The sequence below is a fragment of the Portunus trituberculatus genome, chromosome 33 (assembly GCF_017591435.1).
Source record: "Portunus trituberculatus isolate SZX2019 chromosome 33, ASM1759143v1, whole genome shotgun sequence".
Taxonomy (NCBI): domain Eukaryota; kingdom Metazoa; phylum Arthropoda; class Malacostraca; order Decapoda; family Portunidae; genus Portunus; species Portunus trituberculatus.
Window position 1 is genome coordinate 2,962,525 of NC_059287.1, and position 21,028 is coordinate 2,983,552.

Below are 21,028 nucleotides of genomic sequence, written 5' to 3' on the forward strand. Positions count from 1 at the left end.
AAGAGCTGTTGGCAGAGTTCTTGTTGCCATATACTCTCATGGAGAAACATTTACAGTTATTTTCAGAGTTAGTAGATAAACTAAGTGTAAATAACATAAAAGAAACTACATAAACACACCTTATTAGCCTTATATATACTCCATCCAAGCACCACAAGACCCATGCAAAGAGGAGAGAAATAGCATGCAGGAAATATATATACCTTTATTATTATATATTTTTATGCAGCATAACCAAGTTAAGAATATTAGTCCTTGTCCCACAACATATTGAACTAGTGATATAGAAAAGATTTTATCCTTTTAGTTTTGACATTAATATATTAATTCCTTGTATATGAAACCAGGATTGTACAATGGATGGACGGAGAACAGTGAAAAATTAAGACTGCAGAGAACAGAGTGGAAAACAAGAACAGCAAGATGGAGAGCACTGAAACACAAGGGCAGTAGAAAATAAAGACAAAAAAACAAAGACAGTAGGATAGAGAGCAGTGAAAAACAAGGACAGCAAGTGACAGCAGTGAAAAACGAGGATGGTGAGTGAGGAGTGAGAATGAGTGGACTATAGGATGGATTATAGGATGGGGTCAGTGCCGTTCCAGTTGACAGCCGCCGCCTTCCACTTTGTCCTGATGCAGTGCTCCAGGGGCGGAACAATGGGCAGGTCACTCTCCTCGCCAGACAGTTCTGAGGAGTGGCTAGGTCAACCTTTGGTCTCTAATAAGAGTGTTACTACTACTGTCACTACTGCTTCTACTGTTGTCTCTAATGTTACTGCTGCCACTTGTACATTTCCTATGGTTGTTACTGCTGCCACTTGTACTGTTATAGTATCCCTATTACTACCTTTACTATTACAACTACTATTATGAAGTACTCTTATATTTGGTTAGTTAGCAAACTACACCTGCTATCAACACATTTCATTACTTAATTTCTTACAATCATATAATACTGATTCCCATACAACTGATTTCAGTGACTCAATCATGGGCAGAATGGGTGGTGGGGAAACACAACCTGGAGCAAGGTATGTACTAGCTATATTTGACGTTTCAGTTATACAACCATCTTCAGAAAGAATTAGTTAAACACAGGTGGCACAGCAATATATAACAACAGAACAGATGCAGCTCAGCCTCCTGGTCCTTGCGGCAAACGGGCTGTGATTAGAGGAAGACAGACAGGATCAGCCTGGCTGCAGCCTGCAACAAACACATTGCTCCTCCCCATCAGGCTGGGCCGCTACTGTATACATGTATTGTCATACTACCCATCTGTAATCTTGCATCGGCTTGTGTCTCCCTATCACCCACTCTACACATTTACTTACATCTACTCAGTCATGGGCATTGATTCCTTTAAAACAGTGTGTGGGACATTAGGAAGAGGGGATCAGTATAGGCTGGGGAAATTATTCTGAGGCCACACAGAGTGTATATTAGGCTAACCATAGTCTCCTTGTGCTACTTGAAATTTAACTAAGTCTCTAAGTATGTTTTTCTGCCTTTACTAACATTAACAGTAATATTATACAATTACTGTTTATTTATACAATAGTAAAACATAAAATAGTAATGGAAAACTTACCAAGAAAAAAAGCAATAGAAACAGGAATAGTAATACACACACACACACACGTTCATAAATCCTGGAATTGTAAGTAAATATGAACGAGAGCGACACTGGGAGTGAGAGGGAACCGTCTGTGTTTGGGTCTGAGGACGTCTTGGTTGGGCTGTGAACGGGCCACAACCATCACCTTATTTAACTCACTTTTGGGACTCATTTATCCATTCACGGGACTAATTCTGACTTCCCTTCACTCTCTGTGTCTGGAAACTTAAGAGGGTTCAGCCAAATACTCACTTGCAGAGCGGGAGAGAGGATGGCAGAGTTCTCATCTGTGGCCGTATATTTACGATATTTACGTAACGTAATTAATTTTGAAAATCGCTAGAAGAAAAAAGGCACCTAGACTGGAATGTACTTCATTTTCTGACGTGACAAATACTTTAACTAACAAACAAAATATAATAACTTAACCGGGTTCAGAATCACCAGCATAGGACCCGCTTAAACGTCTGTTATTTCTTCCAACGGCACCACAAAAACATTATAATATCGAGAAGGAAAACACATCCAGACTAAATTTTATTACATCTTTTTAATACTAAAAATTTTTACTTTCCAACGAAATAAAGAAAACAAGAATGCCTCGTCGCATTAAAAAAATAATATGTTTATATTCGGTACCATGATTAAGTTAAATTTAAAAATACAAATAGATAGACCTGATTTTAATAAATTTTATCACTTGGAGCAAGTTCTTCATATTTAAAGTTCCATAACAAGCACCAAAACAATCCTATGTGTGCTAGTTAGAAAAAAAATAATTAAGTGACTTTATTGTTATATTTTCGACAAAAAAAAAAAAAAACACAGTTAGACTCGATCTCATGATGTCTTAAGACTTGCTATACCTTGCCAATAATGAATCACATATCAAAACAATGCTAACTTCAATAATAAAAAGAAACCGAATGTTGCCTTAATGCCGAGATGGTGTTTTTGCACATCTGGCCGGTACCTCCACCTCCTCTTCCCTGCACCTCACACTTGTCACCTTCCTTCCATCTCCTCCTCATCCACCTTCTCCTACACCAAGAGTCTAGAAAACACCTAGAATCACACTGGAAACCCGATATATTAGGCTATATGTGTCACTGGAAGTGTCAGCGGAGCCAGGGATAGTGTGGGCGGAGCTAGGCGGAGGTCGGCGGTGGCGGGTCGGGGACGGGGGTCAGTGCCTAATGCCTAAGATACTGTGGTGTGTGGTGAGGTGTGCTGTGGTATTGCACGATGTGGTGTGGCGGTGCTCTTGTATGGTCTGATGTGTTAATCTCATAAATTCAACTGACTGGTGTGTGTGTGTGTGTGTGTGTGTGTGTGTGTGAGTGGGTGGGCGGGGTTTACCGGTGGTCAGCGAACGGATGAAAAATCGGGCGGGAAGCCGATGTCATCTTGGTGTAGGGATATGATGTGGTATTAATATTATGCTCCTGTCCCCTCCACTGCTGTGTGTGTGTGTGTGTGTGTGTGTGTGTGTGTGTGTGGAGGAAGGCTTAAGGTGCTGGTGATACCGTGTTGCTTTACTCCCACAAACTACTGAGTGACAGCCGAGTGTGTGTGTGTGTGTGTGTGTGTGAACGTGAACGTCTGGAGGGAGGTGGTGGAACGAGTGGGTCTTTGCAGGACAGTGCAAACTCAAACGGAGAACTACATGTGTTTGAGTCATGTCCATTGACTCAGCGCGTAAGAGCACAATATATTTTCTGTTCTTGGGCTCAAGTAATTTAATTGAGAGTGATGCTCATTACCCTACTACATGAATTGTGCATAGAGTACTTCCCTGCTCTGACTGATAATCTTAGTTTTCCGTTATGATCCACAAGTTTGTGCTCATGTACTGTTTTCATAATGTGGGATTTTCGGTAACAATATTAATGCATGGCTTTAGTTATTTGTTTTAGTTTTTATCTTTTATGATTTTTTTGTTGCATTCGAGTAGAGAGCTATCAGGAATTTTTGTAAAAGGGGATTTATGTTTATGCGTATTCCTTTTTTCGTTTACGGAGCTTAATCATTAAATATTACTGATTACTGATTCACTTTTATGAATATTCGATGATTTATGTTCGAGGTTTTATCTTGATGTAAGTGGTGTGTTTTATGGATTTTATCTTAACGATTGTTAATGTTTTATGCATCTACTGGTATGTTGTATTAGGATTTATATTGGTTGTTACTACTGAGTATATTTGGGAAACACTTTCAGCAAAATATCTTTTGTGGACCATAATTGCTATGAAGAATCTTTGGAAAATTACTGTTATTTGTTGGTCCTGCACTGAAAATGTGCTTATTATGAAATTGTGATCAATAAACAGAGAGAGAGAGAGAGAGAGAGAGAGAGAGAGAGAGAGAGAGAGAGAGAGAGAGAGAGAGAGAGAGAGAGAGAGAGAGAGTATATCATAGTCTATTTGTTCTACTTAAAATTTAATAATGTCTCTCATACGTTTTTTTTTTTTGCATATGCTAACATCAGTAGTAGTATTGTACAACTATTGTTTATTAATACACTGATAACACGTAAAACCATAATGAGCAACTTACAACGAAAAAAATGGGAGAACGAATCATACTATATCTCCCTCTGTATGAAAAATGGGAGGAGGGAGATGTCCCCCCCATGTCCCCCAAACAATCGACGCCCATGGACTCAAAAATAAAAATAAAAATAAAAATGAAAATACAATAAATAAAATAAACCACTCGGAGCTGCAGGAAATGTTTGTTCTCACCTGAATTACTGAACTGAACTGAACCAAATACTGCAAATATTTCACAATAGCCGTATTCTGCAACGCTCTGCTCTTTCACCACAACTATTTCTCAGAGGTCACAAAGATGATTAACCACGTTCTTAGGAGTGTTTCCCTGGCTAGCAATATAGAAATCTTTTAATCTTTCACTAGCATCATACAAAAACACCTTTAAAACCCCGTGTGAGCTCAACTACAGGCTTTTGAATATACATACAGGGTACAAATGCATCAGAAAGTGGTTCATAAAGTCAGCCACTCACCGATGGTCAAGCGTATCTCGTCCTCCTGAAGGGCCAGACCGTCATAGTAGTAGATGTCGAAGGTGGTGATGGGCGGAGTGTCTGAGGTGACGGAGGTGTCTCGGCTAAACAGGCAGCTGTAGTGGCTCTCGCAGCACACCACCCAAATGGGATATTGCGGGGTCTTGAGGTGTGTGCCAACCTGAGGAACGGGGAAGGGAGAAGGTGGCAAAGGTGCACTATGCTGGTACTAATGTATGTTTGGTCGACTGATTTGTTTTTATGTTAGATGGTTCTGGCCTGGAGAAACTAACAGTGTTAAAAAAATATTTATAATTAAAGACACAAAAGATAGAGTCAGAAGGATTATTCAAAATTATGAGTTTATAAAAAAAATAAAGTAAGTGCAGTCAACAAATGTTCTTCGTTTTAAAACTCAATATTTCTTCTTATTTTTCGACCCACCAGCCTGACAAAAAAAAAAAAAAAAAAAAAAAATTTTATAAGAAGAAATGACAAAATTTAAAAGACAATAACTTTCGTGTTACAAGTACACCATACAGTATTCCCTCTCTACAGTCAAGAGTTCCACAACAAAACATTAGCGTGGTTGTGACTCTGTGACTAATGAAGATAATACTATAAGAAGTCAAGTGTAGGAGCGCATGACCTGGAGGTATGTACCGTGCAAGGGCTAAGAAAAGAGTGGTACTTATTCTTGAAAGCTATAGAGGGAAATATTACAAAATGTACCCACGTGGTGCAGTTTTGACAGAGAGAGAGAGAGAGAGAGAGAGAGAGAGAGAGAGAGAGAGAGAGAGAATATAATAACAAACAAATGAACTCGCATGTTGAGCTTCCTCCGTTCTTATCTCCCCTTCACCAACTCCCTTTCTCTTCCTCCTTCCTTTACTTTCTTTGTTGTTGGTTGCTGTTATTGTTGTTCTTATTGTATTCTGGTTGTTGCTGTATATGTGATGAGAGGAATGCACTCCCAGAAGAGGTGGTGCGAATAAGGAACACACCAATTAAACTCCTTCAGTACTGGGACGCATTTCTTCCTAGAGTTTTGTGTGTGATTAAACGATTGTGATTAAACGATTTTATTAACATTAGAGAGGGTCAATAGAGGTCAAAAGATTAATCGCCTGAGTCCTCACTATTTTAATCCCTACACAAGTTTCTGAAGCTATATAAAATCACCAAATAGTAAGCAGAATTAAAATGAAAACTCGTCATGGTACTGAATGGGATAAAGAAAAGAAGGGAAAAAAGAAAAGAAAAGGGATAATTTAGTGTTAGAGCGAGGGACATTACGAACATAACTAAACCTTACCAAGTCACCTCTATAAATAAACACGTGTATTAATTCATCCTTCCTCCCTCCCTCCTTCCCTCCCCTCACCTTGTATTGAGTCACTCTTTTCCCTCTCTCCCCTTCCCTCATTCACCTTAAACTGAGCCTCTCCTCCTCTTCCCATCCTCATCCCCTTCCCCTCTCTTTCTCACCTTGCATTGAGTCCAACCCTCCTTTCCTTCTCTCCCTCCCTCCTTCCCTCAGCATCAAGCCCTTTCCCCTTCCCTCACTCACCTAATATTAAGCTCCTTCACTTCTTCCCCTCACCAAATACCAAGCCCCTCTCCCTCCTTCCGTTCACCAAATACCAAGCCCCTCTCCCTTCTTCCCCTCAGCTAACATCAATTCCCTTCCCCTTGTTCCCCTCACTCAATACCAATCCCCTTCTCTTCTTCCCCTCACCTAATATCAAATCCCTTCCCCTTCCACCCCTCAGCTAATACCAAGCCCCTTCCCCTTCTTCCCCTCAACCAATACCAAACCCTCCCTTCATCATCTCAGCTAATATCAAGCCCCTCCCCTACTACCCCTCACCTAATATCACACCCTTCCCCTTCTTCCCCTCAGCTAATATCACACCCTTCCCCTTCTACCCTTCAGCTAATATCAAATCCCCTCTCCTTCTTTCCCTCAACTAACATTAAACCCCTATTCCTTCGTCCCCTCACTTAATACCAAACCACCCTTTTTTTCCACTCACCTTATAGCAGTCATAGTGCTCAAAGAGGGACAGCAGACCAATCTCCGCCTTCTGCGTGATGCCTCTGAGCACCATGGATTCCTGCTGGGGTGTGTTGCCGCCCAGCTTGTGCTCCCCGTTGAAGGTGTTGGTGAAGGCGCGCCCCGTCAGTAGCAGGTTCACGATCTCTTGGGAGGAGTACCCGTGGGAGTTGATCAGGTGGCCGCCCCCGGGGTCCATGTCTCCTTGGATGCTGGGGACGAGGTGTGGTTAGATAAGGATAGGTTTGGTTTGGTTTGGTTAGGTTAGGTAAGGTAAGGTAAGGGGTAGGTTTGGTTAGGTTAGGTTAGATAAGGGTAGGTTTGGTTAGGTTAGGAAAGGTAAGGGTAGGATTGGTTATGGAATGATTATGTCTGTCTGCGTTATTGAGTTGTTTTAAGTGTAATGTTACCAATTTATTCTCTTGTTATTTCTTTTAAGTGATTGAATGTTCAGCTCTCTCTCTCCCTCTCTCTCTCTCTGGTAACAAGAACTTCAATAAAATAGTAGAACCAAATCACACACACACACACACACACACACACACACACACACACACACACACACACACACACGGCCCGGTAGCTCAGTGGTTAGAGCGCTGGCTTCACAAGTCAGAGGACCGGGGTTCGATTCCCCGGCCGGGTGGATATATTTGGGTGTGTCTCCTTTCACGTGTAGCCCCTGTTCACCTAGCAGTGAGTAGGTACGGGATGTAAATCGAGGAGTTGTGACCTTGTTGTCCCGGTGTGTGGTGTGTGCCTGGTCTCAGACCTATCCGAAGATCGGAAATAATGAGCTCTGAGCTCGTTCCGTAGGGTAACGTCTGGCTGTCTCGTCAGAGACTGCAGCAGATCAAACAGTGAATTACACACAACTAGTACTAATCCCACAATCCACCCACTTCTCGATGCCTCTGGTGAGGATGAGGGAGTAGAGCAGCACCACACAGCCTGAGGAGGTCTCCGAGGTGAAGGCCGTGAGGTGGCGCGTCACTGCGTCGTACAGGTCCCTCTGCTCCACGAACTCATGCAGCGTCAGGTTCTCAGTCATCCCGTCCTGGCTGTACCGCCCCACTCCATGCTCCGTGAAGTGTGCGAAGGATCCAGGCATGGCTAGAATCGCTTTCTCCCCCTGTCCAGCCTTCCACAGGATCTCCGTGATGGCCACAGCGAGTGACCACAGCCATTCTCTCTGTGAGGGCCTCAAGGGACTGACTGGACTAGTGGTGGGTGCGATGGAGGTGCCAAAGATGAGGCTCTTCATCATGTAGGCTTGCACACAGGCCAGCACCCCGCACGGCCCTCCCTGCAACACGTGTGACATTGACTACAGGTCCAAAAGTCCACGTAAAAGAGGTAGGCATATACTTTTTATATGCAAGAGGGGAAGCTGACCAAAGGCAACAAAAAATAATAAAAAAAGGCCCACTTGATTGCCACTTCCTTAAAATGAAACTAGGTGAGTTAGAGGATGTGTGGTACGTAACCTGGTTGTCACATAAGCTGTTAATTCCAAGGTCCGGGATATGAGAAGCGAGGAAATGTAAAACTTAAATCTTTGCATAAAAAAAAAAAAAACTAAGCAATATTTAGTTTGTTCACTTCAGCAAGATCTGCCTACAAAGAAATCAATGTGTGAATCTGCAAAATTAAAAACAGAAAACTGATAAACAAGGCCTAACTCCAATACGCACCTTCTTTTGCACAATGCCATATGACAAATTAGGATTGGCATTCTGTTTAAAATTCTGTGAGAGCCATTCGGTGGAGAGTGGCTGGGCAGGACTCCCTGTTAGGAGGTTCCTCAGCTGACTGGCCTCCTCTAGGGTGATGGGGCGGCCTGCTGTCTCCTTCCCTCCTGTCTCGGGTCCTAGCACCAGCCCCGCCACCTGCTTGTCAAGGTCATCCACATCCTTGAGCACCATCTCCCCGTCGTCATCACTCAGGTGGTTCTTGGAGAGTCTGTGTGTCCTCTTTCTTCTCGGCTTTGCATTAAACTTGTACGTCTCTCTCTCCTTATCTCCGTCTCCGCCCTCCATTGCTCTCTTCATCCTCTTCTTCTTAGACTTCCGCCTGCTGCTGCTTCTCCCGTCGTCCATGAAGCCTGAAGCGTCCATGAAGCCCTGAAGGTTGAGGATCTGGATATCTTCATGCGAACTAGGGATGAACTTCGGTAAATTCTTCCTCTTGGCTTCAGCGTAAGAGTCATCGTCCTGTCTGAAGCCTACATGCTCGTCTGAACTCTCCATGCTCAGCCTTGAACCTCCATTAGAATCAAAGTGATTGTAGTTCCCTTCGAAGAGATTCAGCTTAGAGCCTCGCAAACTTTGCCGCCTCATTGACTGGGCCATGATGTCTCCACGGCCCGAGGTGTCCAGGTAGTCCCTCATTGGCCTCATAGCAATGCCCCCGAGGCCACCCACTTTGCCCTGCCCATTGGGGAAGGTTCCTCTGCGATTTATGCCCCCCAAAACCTCGCCTCGGTTCCTGTCCTCTTGCTCCATGGCGGGGTGCGGCCTGCCTCCCTTCTCGTCCACCTCGTCCTGGCCTTCCAGCACCGACTCACTTCGCTGCTTGGTGAGGAGCATCTTGCGGTTTGCACTGCGAGTCCGAGGATCGTCCTGAAACACAGTGACGCTTTGAGTTCACAAGATACATCTGTGACCAGCATGAAGTTGTATTTATGAGCACCTTGATATGCTATACATCGAGAATAAACGTCTGTAAAGATGAATGCGAAATACAGTAATGAGGAACTTGTATAAAACTAAGTAATGTATATATCAAATCAATCACGGATAAGGAATAAGTTAGTCTAGATTAAATTATCATGGAAGAATCATTATGGGTGGAACGTACAAAGAATTCCTGTATCTTCCTCACCTCTTTGCTCATAACCGGCGCCATCATGCCCCTTACATTCCTGGCGCCCCTCAGCTGGTCCCTCTGTGCCGCCATGGTTGCGATGTCCACGTCAGCGTCTGTGTCGAACTCACTCCTGCCGTGCACTGCCAAGGCCACGCCGGAGCTGTTCCTGAAGCCGCCGTGAGGTGGGACGCGCAGGGCTGCCAGGGAGCCGTTTCTGACGCCGTTGGGGATGTGGCCGTTGCGGTGTGAAGCTAAGGGACTCTGCAAGCCATTCTCTATCTGCAGGGTCAGAGATGCTGTGGAGTCTGTGGATGTGATGGACTAAAGCGTGTTCCATCTGATCTCGTGACTGGGCAAGTATTTACAGCTGGCTAAAAATGTCATACCATTCTCTACACAATATAATCTATAAAATCAGTGTCAGACAAGTACATTTATGTTTGTGATGTTTCCAAGGCAAGATAAGCCCACCGGGCTTATCATGCCCACCAGGCAGCACCGTCCCGCACACCAAGGAATTTAAGGTTCACATCTTATATTCGGCACATAAGCCGATCCCTAATTTTTGGGAAATTTTTCAAGGTTAAAAGGTTAAGCCTTATACATCATCGTATACAATAACTGAACTAATGAATGTAGATAAATGGATAGAGAACATACTCTTTCATCTGTCCGTATCCGTGTCCATGTCCGTGTGTGTGTGTGTGTGTGTGTGTGTGTCCGTGTCCGTGTGTTCACCACCACCACCACGGTCGCCTGCTGGTCACCCAGCCAGTCTTCCCCATTACGGAGCGAGCTCAGAGCTAGACCGATCTTCGGGTAGGACTGAGACCACAACACACTCCACACACCGGGAAAGCGAGGCCACAACCCCTCGAGTTACATCCCGTACCTATTTTCTGCTAGGTGAACAGGGGCCACATATTAAGAGGCTTGTCCATTTGCCTCGCCGCGCCGGGACTCGAACCCGGCCCTCTCGATTGTGAGTCGAGCGTGCTCACCACTACACTACGCGGCGTGTGTGTGTGTGTGTGTGTGTGTGTGTGTGTGTGTGTGTGTGTGTGTGTGTGTGTGTGTGTGTGTGTGTGTGTGTGTGTGTGTGTGTGTGTGTGTGTGTGTGTGTGTGTGTGTGTGTGTGTGTGTGTGTGTGTGTGTGTGTGTGTGTGTGTGTGTCTGTGTGTGTGTGTTTGTGTGTGTGTGTGTGTGTGTGTGTGTGTGTGTGTGTGTGTGTGTGTGTGTGTGTGTGTGTGTGTGTAATTCACCTCGGTCGCCTGCTGGTCACCCAGCCAGTCTTCCCCATTACGGAGCGAGCTCAGAGCTCATAGACCGATCTTCGGGTAGGACTGAGACCACAACACACTCCACACACCGGGAAAGCGAGGCCACAACCCCTCGAGTTACATCTCGTACCTATTTACTGCTAGGTGAACAGGGGCCACACATTAAGAGGCTTGCCCATTTGCCTCGCCGCTTACCGCTTACCGGGACTCGAACCCGGGCCTCTCGATTGTGAGTCGAGCGTGCTAACCACTACACTACGCGGTGTGTGTGTGTGTGTGTGTGTGTGTGTGTGTGTGTGTGTGTGTGTGTGTGTGTGTGTGTGTGTGTGTGTGTGTGTGTGTGTGTGTGTGTGTGTGTGTGTGTGTGTGTGTGTGTGTGTGTGTGTGTGTGTGTGTGTGTGTGTGTGTGTGTGTGACGCACCTCAATGCTGTGGGAGCGGAAGGTGTCCAGGCCGTGGTCAAAATGACGGCCTGTCTTGAGTCCCGAATTGTGGGTGTTTATCTTCAGCAGCTCCGGTGATCCTTCGGTGGGATCCTCGCCCCCGCCCGGCCACAGGCGCTGACCTCTTGGGCTGGCTTCCTGCGTGCCCTGACGGGTGGCCGCTACGTCCCCGACACCTGCCTCCTCTGCGGCGAGACACAGGATCAGTGGAGGGGAAGGGCAATAGTATATACAATAGTTTATTCTTGTGTGGTGTGGCCAGCTGTCCGGCAAGGAGGCGACAGACCGTGGACAAGCCATCTAGTGGACTGTCTAGTCTGTCTCTGGGGTTCAAAACATATTGTAGCTATTGATGATATAATTGATTTTATGTGAGTGATATTTGTTTTCTGTTGATCAATACTCTTAATAGAAGGATTGCTTACGATTTTCCTTAAGATTTAACAACCACGCATTCCTCTGGGACATTGTTCAGACCGAGACCCAGGAGCCATTTTAGAGTGGATGGAATATAGAGTGTTCTGTAACAAGCAGGAGTGGGAGCAGCTTTAGCTCAAGGAATGCTAGAGAGTAGTAAAGAGACTAACGGAATATGCAACGCTTAGAATGGCTGTACGATTGCAACAGTGCCATACCATCATCTTATACGAGTACACATTGGAGCACACGTCTGGAATTTAGATGGCAGACGCTGACTCATTGTCTCTCGTCAGGTCAAGGTGTCAGTATCTTGTTGATGGATGCCACAACTCACCCATCGCAGCCAAAAACATAAATAACTCAAGGTACAAAAAAGATCCTGTACTGTTAAAAGTATCGCAACATGTAGTTACTGGAAGGCACTCGTTACTGGCAAGTGAGGAATGTTAACCATGCGTGGCGGTGTGGCTAGACTCCTGAACTCAGTGTGGGGCAAGACTTCACGCTGAGCAGATCAACAACAGTCATTCCTTAGCGAGTCTGAAAATACGTCCTTGCAGAATAACATGTTCACCACACACACACACACACACACACACACACACACACACACACACACACATCGCTGGTGGAGAGTGGTGAGAGGTCATCATTTCCTTAAGTCTCTGGATTAGCCACTGGGAAGAGAGAAAAGATGAAGCAGATTAGGTGGGATGGAAAAATGAAGGATAAAAGACACTGCACTGCCTTTTGTAAGTGTGAGTGACAACTTAGATTGCATTAGACTCACCTATGCTTAGAACATAAACTCTTATTAGAAAGTACTTGTAGGTATTGGTTTTTTTATCATATTTTATTGAGAGAGAGAGAGAGAGAGAGAGAGAGAGAGAGAGAGAGAGAGAGAGAGAGAGAGAGAGAGAGAGAGAGAGAGAGAGAGAGAGAGAGAGAGAGAGAGAGAGAGAGAGAGAGAGAGAGAGAGAAAGAGAGAGAGAGAGAGACCTCATCCATTCCTCCTCCCTTCTTTCTTCATTATTCATTCTCTTCTCCTCCTCCTCCTCCCTGTACATTCCTCATTTATTCCTCCTCTTCCTCTTACTGGGAATGAGAAGAATGGTGGAGGGGAAGAGGGTCAGGGAATAGAGGGAGAGTGTGGAAGGGAAGGGAAAGAGAGCGAGATGCACGTCAGAAACACCGCTTGCTAATGACAGTTGCTATGAAAAAAATGAATAAAAAAAATAAATAAAAAGAATGACAGATGTGATTTTTGCTAGAAATATAGACAGGATAACTATTTAATGAAGTAGCGAGCCTCTGTAGATACAATATTCGTAATCAATAACAAGCAAATGTAAAAAAAAAAAAAAAAAAAAAATCCAGTGCCGTTTGAAATTTGATTGTATTTAGTTGTATTTTCTCCTTCTCCTACACCTACTCCTTCTTCTCCTCCTCCTCCTCCTTCTTCTAGTTCTTCTTCTTCTTCTTCTTCTTTTTTCTTTTTTTTTCTTCCTCTTTCCTTTCCTCTTCCTTCTCCTCCTCCTCTTCCTCCTCTTCCTCCTCCTTCTAGTCCTTCTTCTTCTTCTTCTTCTTCTTCTTCTTCTTCTTCTTCTTCTTCTTCTTCTTCTTCTTCTTCTTCTTCTTCTTCTTCTCCTCCTCCTCCTCCTCCTCCTCCTTCAGCCGGCAACCCACCGGCAAGGAATACCAAGAAAAAGAAGTTATATCCATTTTTTACGAGTGAAATACGTTCTTCCTTTGATCGCCCCAATGTATGAGAGGCGGGAACACGTAAGGTGACGGACGCTTGAGGGAAGGAGAGTGGCACAAGGGGGAAGGTGAAATACTGCTGAGGATGATGATGATGATTACAATGATGACCACGCAGGAATTATACAGGGAGGAGTGAAACGAATGAGAAATAAAAGGAATTATACGCTGTTTTATCAAGGTGAGGAGACTGACAAGCGGATAGACAGACACAGTGACTGACGCACACACACACATACATACACACACACACACACACACACACACACACCGTCACTCACAATCAAATATTCATCATGCAATTACTTTAAAAACACAAAGAAATAAATAGTAAATCCACATCTATATTTGATTGAATTTAAACACTAAATGCTGTTACTAAAAAACAAAGCAATAAAAAACAAAACTGCATCTTCATTTAACCTCTTCAGTACTGGGACACATTTTTAACTTGAAATTTGTGTCCATTAGGATCATTTTATTGACATTAGGAAGGGTCTATGGAGGTTAGAAGATTAATGGCCAGTCCTCAATGTTTTAATTCTCTACATGAGTTTCTGAAGCTGTAGAAAATCACCAAATAGTAAGCAGAATGAATATGGAAACGCGTCATGGTACTGAAGAGATTAATTTTACTTCCATTTCATTATTCTTTTCTTTGTACTTCAAGCAAGCAAAATACGACAGGTAAGGAAGGAGACATCTAGACCTTTCAATGACCTAAATAAATACTAAATGCAATTACTTAAAGACATAAAGAAATAAATTATAAAACCGCATCTTTATTTAATTTTACTCTTATTTCATTCTTCTTTTCTGTGTATTTCAGGCAAGCAAAATACGAGAGGTATTTTGAGAAAAGACATTTCACCAGATTTTTTCAAGAGGTTTACTGACACAAGCTTCGATTCTCAGGTAAAAGTAAAAGGTCAGAGTGTCCTTGGGATTATGCAATGGAATAGTGTGTGAGGTGACTGAGGGGGAAGAGAGCTGTTATTTGTTACCTTGGCTAGTACAAGTTATAAGTATATGTGAAGTGTTTTAGCAGCATTACTTCTTGTGGGTGTTCTATGAAAAGTTTGTGAATGCGGACTGTGGTTTTGTGTCTTATGGTCTCATGTGTTTGGCTGAAGTGTTGGTCAAGATACAAGTTTTTGCTTTGTATTTATCCTACTGCTTTTATTTTATTTTATTTTCCATTTTTCTATTTATACCATGTGGGCTTTTCACGGGAATTTCTGGGCTAAAGGGGATACTTTTTTGGGGTACCTCCTATCTCAAAGCCCACCCGCTAAAAACCGTTGCCCCAAGTGAGGAAGCCCAACCTACACTCGGACCGTGGACAGGATTCGAACCCGTGCGCTTGGAGACCCCTCGGACCCCAAAGCACGCATGGTTCCACTGTACAGTAAGTAAAGATCAAAGTTTTTATCTATTTACCTTAGTGCTTTTATCTATTCATCTTCATTTTCCACTAGTGATTCTGCTGTGTTATAGTTTGTTTCCTTATTTCTTGCAATGGAATGGAGTAAGTGATGATTGAGAGGGAAGGGAAGTCCTGTCTGTGACCTTGGTGTATATTATGAGCATTTTATTACTATCATCATTTTCATTTTTGTGAGTGCTTTAAAAAGTTTGTGAGTGTCGATGTGATTTGCATTTGGTACAGTTTGTCTTTGGAGTTACTGAAGTGTGAAAGCAGTGGAAGTATTTACTATTTTGTTCTTGTGTATTCAGTCATTTTAATTTATTCACTTGTTTATCATTATTTTCCATTTGACTCTGTGTTTCGGCAGTTACTTTTTTCTATTACATTTATTTACAGATTCATTAACTGTCTTACTTTGTTTTCTTACATGTATATTTTTTTTCTGATTTTCTTTTACATCTTTCAACATTGACTGGGTGTGTGTGTGTTAGAGAGAGAGAGAGAGAGAGAGAGAGAGAGAGAGAGAGAGAGAGAGAGAGAGAGAGAGAGAGAGAGAGAGAGAGAGAGAGAGAGAGAGAGAGAGAGAGAGAGAGAGAGAGAGAGAGAGAGAGAGAGACATAATGGAGTAATGAAGTAATGACATCATAATTAGGTAATGAGGAGGGTGTGGCTATGGAGGTGGTGAGGGAGCGGAGGATCGATACCATTATGTGAAGGAGCAGGCCAAACAGTGGAAAGTGGAAGGAAAGGAAGTAGAGGGAGTGGGTAACGAATATTAGACGTTAAACACATTGATGGGTGTGGATGATGAGTGGACCAGACAAATGTGTTTCGTACAGGGACTGCCACGTGTATATCTGATGGTTTTTACAGCTTTCGACTTGTCATCCACTCCATGCATCTTTGCTTTTAAGATTGTGGAATGCGGTTGGAATGATGTTGTTTTTCATATATAGAACTTAAATTTATGGGATGTCTCTAGGAATGAAAAAAAAAAAATATATATACCATCTGTGTTCTTTAATCTTGATGGTGCTTAATGGGTGCAGACAATGTGCTTGAAATCTATTATTACTATTCTTTAATGAAACACAAGATTTTCTCAAAGTGTGTGGTCATCACTGTCTTCTGCTGAACACCCAACCAGCCAACCCTTCCACTAAGGAGAGTGCTAGGAACTAGTACTGACATCTTCGGTATAGCTGAGACCACACCGCACACCATATACCGGGACAGCGAGGCCACAACTCCTCAGGTTAAATCCCGTACATGCTACCAGGTGAACAGGGGCTATACGCATGGGCTCGTCTATTTTGCAACACCGCGCATAGGGCTCGAACCCAGGCCCTCTCCGTTGTGAGCCGTGCGTGCTAACCATTACGTGTATGTGTGGGGAGAGATGGAAGATGCTGCCCTGAATGTGCAAGTTTTGAAAGAGAGAGAGAGAGAGAGAGAGAGAGAGAGAGAGAGAGAGAGAGAGAGAGAGAGAGAGAGAGAGAGAGAGAGAGAGAGAGAGAGAGAGAGAGAGAGAGAGAGAGAGAGAGAGAGAGAGAGAGAGAGAGAGAGAGAGAGAGAGAGAGAGAGGGTGGGGGAACAAGAACTAATTTCACTAATCTGAAGAAAGAAAAGCGAAAAATAAGTAAAAAAAGCATCAAAAAGAAAAAGAAAAGATATAATGGGAAGAAGAGCATCACCAACCAACACACACACACACACACACACACACACACACACACACACACACACACACACACACACACACACACACACACACACAAAGAACGCAGCACTATTTACTAAACCTTCAGGGATGTAATAGCAAAATTCTCCCAAGTTAAGAATAGACTCACCTTGCCTACTTTTCACCACCAGACAGAAGAAAAAGGAAAAAAAATAACACACCGCTATTTATGAAACATTTAGACATCGACAGGTAGAACTTTCCTGAGGTTGAGTAAAACAGCCTTTCTTCCTTCTTTCCTTCATTCCTTCCTTCTTTCCTTCCTTCCTTCCTTCCTTCTTTCCTTCCTCCTTCCTTCCTGCCTCCCTGCCTTCCTGCTTTCCTTCCTTCCTGTCTGTTTGCTTGTCTGCCTGTCTGCCTTCCTTCCTTCCTTTCTGCTTACTTGCTTTCCTTTCCTCCTTCCTTCCTTCCTTCCTTCTTTCCTTTCTTCCTTTTTTCCTCCTGCCTTCCTTCCTTCCTGCCTATCTGCCTTCCTTCCTACCTACCTTCCTTCCTTCTTTCCTCCCTTCTTCCCTCCCTGCCTGCTTGCCTGCCTTTCTGCCAACCTATCGTTTAAGGATTCATTAGCGTAAAAAAACGAAACAAAAGACAGTCTGATCCCGCAAAATTACACTCGAGCTTTTATAAGTGGGCCGAGGGAGGGAGGAAATACTAAAAAGAGAGAGAATAATAATCATAATACCTAACAGGAGGAGGAGGAGGAGGAGGAGGAGGAGGAGGAGGAGGAGGAGGAGGAGGAGGAGGAGGAGGAGAGCATTTATCCTTCATTATGTTCGTTTTTTCCTCAGTATCAGTTATCATGGTCAGGTAAAGGATGGAGGGAGGGAGGGAGGGAGGGGATGGAGGAAGGGAAGGAGGAGATGGAAGGAGAGAAGGAGGAGATGGAAGGAGAGAAGGAGAGGGGAGATGGGGGTGACGAAAGAGGAAAGAAATGAAAGAAGGAATAGGAAGGAAGTTTTGCGGGTTTTGCGTTCTTAAATAAGTTTCTTTTTATTTATCATTTTGTCTTTGTTTTTATGCTACATTTATTCCTCTATTATCTTAGTCAGCCCATCTATGATACCTTTTATTTGTATTTTCTATTAATTTCGTATCTTTCTTTATTATTTTGGTATCAAGTACGAGCATTGAATTCATATACAGTAACTGGTAGCATTTGATCTGATTTTTTTCACCTGCACTAATGTCTCTTCGGATTATCTAGTAGACACAGTTCGTTTTAACCCCTTCAGTACTGGGACGGATTTTTACATTGAGTTTTGGGTGTGATTAGACCATTTCATTTACATTACAATAGACTTATGGATATCAGAAGATTGATGGCCAATTTTCACTATTTCATTAACCTCTTCAGTACTGGGACGTTTTTTTACCATGAGTTTTGGGTGTGATTAGACCATTTTATTTACATTACAACAGGTTCATGGAGGTCAGAAGATTGATGGCCAATTTCCACTATTTTATTAACCTCTTCAGTACTGGGACATATTTTCATCATGGGTTTTGGATGTGATTAGACCATTTCATTTACATTACAAAAGTTTAAGGAGATTAGAAGATTGATGGCCAGAGTCTTCACTATTTCAATCCCACGTACGTTTCTGAAGCTGTACAAAATCACCAAACAGTAAGCAGAATGAATATGATAATGTGCCACGGTACTGAAGGGGTTAACCAATGAAGTGGGTGTAACTGCGGGAAGAAAGACAACTCTCCTTCACTCACAAAGCACACAAAATGGCAATAAAGAAATAATGAGTAAAAAAAAAAAAAAAAAAACAGGAAAAAGCAACAATATTTCTAAACACAAGCATAAGATTTTAGAAGACTTAGGAAATTTTCGCTCACACATCGCCCACCCATTTCCCACCTCCCGCCCATCTCCCGTCCACCGCTCGCCCATTTCCCTTCCACCTCCCGTTCACCTCCCGCCCACATCCCGTCCACCTCCCTTCCACTTCCAGCCCACCTTCTGCCCACTCACCGGATAGTCTCATGCGGTGTGGGCGTGGGCGGCGTCTGATTGGTTTAAGGGGAGTCTTGTCCCTCCCCATTGGACGCCGCCGAGCTACGTACGTGATCATAGTAGTAGTAGTAGTAGTAGTAGTAGTAGTAGGTCTAGTCTTCTTTGTCCTTTCTCGTCAAAATAATAACGTAGTAGTAGTAGTAGTAGTAGTATGGTCTTTTTTGTCTCTTCTATTCTAGTCAAAATAATAACATAAGAGTCGCAGTAGTAGTAGTAGTAGTAGTAGTAGTAGTAGTAGTAGTAGTAGTGGTGGTGGTGGTAGTAATTCAGTATCACATCGTGCTCACTACTCACTACGTTTCCTTCAAGTTAAAATGTTCACTTGTCTGTCTATCAAACTTCCATCACTACTTTCTTCATGTTCAATTTTCTCTCCACTTCGATAAGAAATACAACGTAAAAAAAAATTTGTGAGTAACGAGACAAACTTATCAAGAAAATGAAATAAAACCCAAATAAAAAAAAAAATATATATAACTAATGACAAAAAAAAAAAAAAAAAAAAATCAACCTCATGCAAATAATTCCTTCTTTACGAAATAATTATTTTACGAGACAACAAAAATGAACTTCCTATTTTTGTTCTTCCATTGTGTTCCTTTATGTTCCTCGGACGGTGCATGAATTCCAGCTCCGTTAAGAATGAAAGATGAATCCAGATCACAATGCACGATGATGATGATGATGATGATGATGATAATGTGTTTTTAGTCTTCCTGTAAGGTTATTTTCTTATCAATGTCATGTTCTTTGGCATTCCTTACTTTAAACTGTCTAACTCGCTCCCTCCTCCCCCTCTCTCTCTCTCTCTCTCTCTCTCTCTCTCTCTCTTCCTGTCCTTGAATCAGACAAAGGGTTTAGGAAAGAAGGAATGAAGAGATAAAGGATGGAAGGAAAGAGGTAAAAATGCGAGGTAGTAAGGAAAGAGGAAGGAAGGAGAGAGAAGAATGGAGGAAAAGAGGCAGTTAGTGAGGAAGGAGAGAGAGAGAGGGGGAGGAAAAGAAAGGAAGGAAGGAAGGAAGGAAGGAAGGAAGAAACAAGTGAGGCAGAGTCACGATTTCCCGGGAAGAAAGATTGAAGGAGGAAAGAAATATGGGAATAAAATGAAATGAAAGGCATAAAGTAGTGATTCTCTCTCTCTCTCTCTCTCTCTCTCTCTCTCTCTCTCTCTCATTTTTTCAAGGTCAGCGGATCAAAGGAAGAAATGAAAAATAGAATAAAAAAGGGGATATGAATGAGAGTAAGAGGGGAAGAGGACGAAAACAAAAGAAAAATAAGAGTAAAGAAAGAAAAATATGAAATAGAAGACGCAGTAAAGAGAAAAATAACTTCTTTTCTTCTCTTCCATTTCCATTCCTTCTCTTCTCTTCTCTCTCTCTCTCTCTCTCTCTCTCTCTCTCTCTCTCTCCATGAATCACACCACTAATCACAGACACACACACACCTCCACCCATGCCTCCCTACACAACAACAATCACAGGTAACTCGCCACCAATTACAGGTGTCACAGGTAACGTACAAGTAAGGGGTGCAGTCTTCACTCACCTGCCCTTACCTGCCATTAACCCAACACTACAAGGACGCCGTAATGCACTAATGGGGGTTGCTTTACCGACCACCAACGTGTATAGTTGATGGGTAAGCTTAACTAGAAACCACGCTGTCTGATTCTTTCGTCTTTTGAACGGGGCAGCGAATTGGTGAAATGTTTAGGATATTTTTAATCGTCTTATTCCCTCTTCTTAGTTGATTTTGTTGGCTTTCCTGACTCGTAATAAAAAGACATACATTCATGCGATATATGCATGCATTTAGCCTAACTCACTCACGAACAATTCAAGACAGACAGACAAAGAGATAGACATACAGAGAAGCTTCTTATTATTAGAGATTACATCACCAAAATTTCCCTCTTATCTTCCTTCATGAATGAGTAAAATTAATAGCAACGTTCTTCTACATATCGTTATCTCTATTGATTCCTCCTCCTCCTCCTCTTGTCTGTTAATCTAGCTCCTTCTTATTAATTTTCTTTACTTCAACTGTGTTTTCATGATTGCTTTTGTTTTCATTGCTGCTGTTATTGTTATTGCTGTTATTGATGTTGTTAATCACTACTTCTACTACTTCTACTACTACTACTACTACTACTACTACTACTACTATTACTTATTATCATTATTATTATTATTATTATTATTATTATTATAATTATTGTTATTACTATTATTATTATCACTGCCTTTATTACTACTTATTTATCAGGTTGGATAAAAATTTCATAAAAAGTATTGTTTTCGAAGACTGGAGAGAGAGAGAGAGAGAGAGAGAGAGAGAGAGAGAGAGAGAGAGAG

General features: G+C 42.6%; 1 protein-coding gene across 1 annotated transcript; it reads right to left on the reverse strand.

Moving 5' to 3' along the window:
* Positions 1-191: 191 nt before the first annotated feature.
* LOC123512249 (probable ubiquitin carboxyl-terminal hydrolase MINDY-4) lies at positions 192-18,765 on the reverse strand. The gene is made up of 8 exons (XM_045268519.1): positions 18,633-18,765; positions 11,277-11,482; positions 9,591-9,854; positions 8,402-9,328; positions 7,610-8,013; positions 6,688-6,919; positions 4,652-4,832; positions 192-690 (listed from the first exon to the last, which is right to left on the reverse strand). The coding sequence occupies exons 1-8, from the start codon at positions 18,730-18,732 to the stop codon at positions 578-580; spliced, it is 2,427 nt and encodes an 808-aa protein (XP_045124454.1). The 5' UTR covers positions 18,733-18,765; the 3' UTR covers positions 192-577.
* Between the last annotated feature and the right edge of the window lie 2,263 nt (positions 18,766-21,028).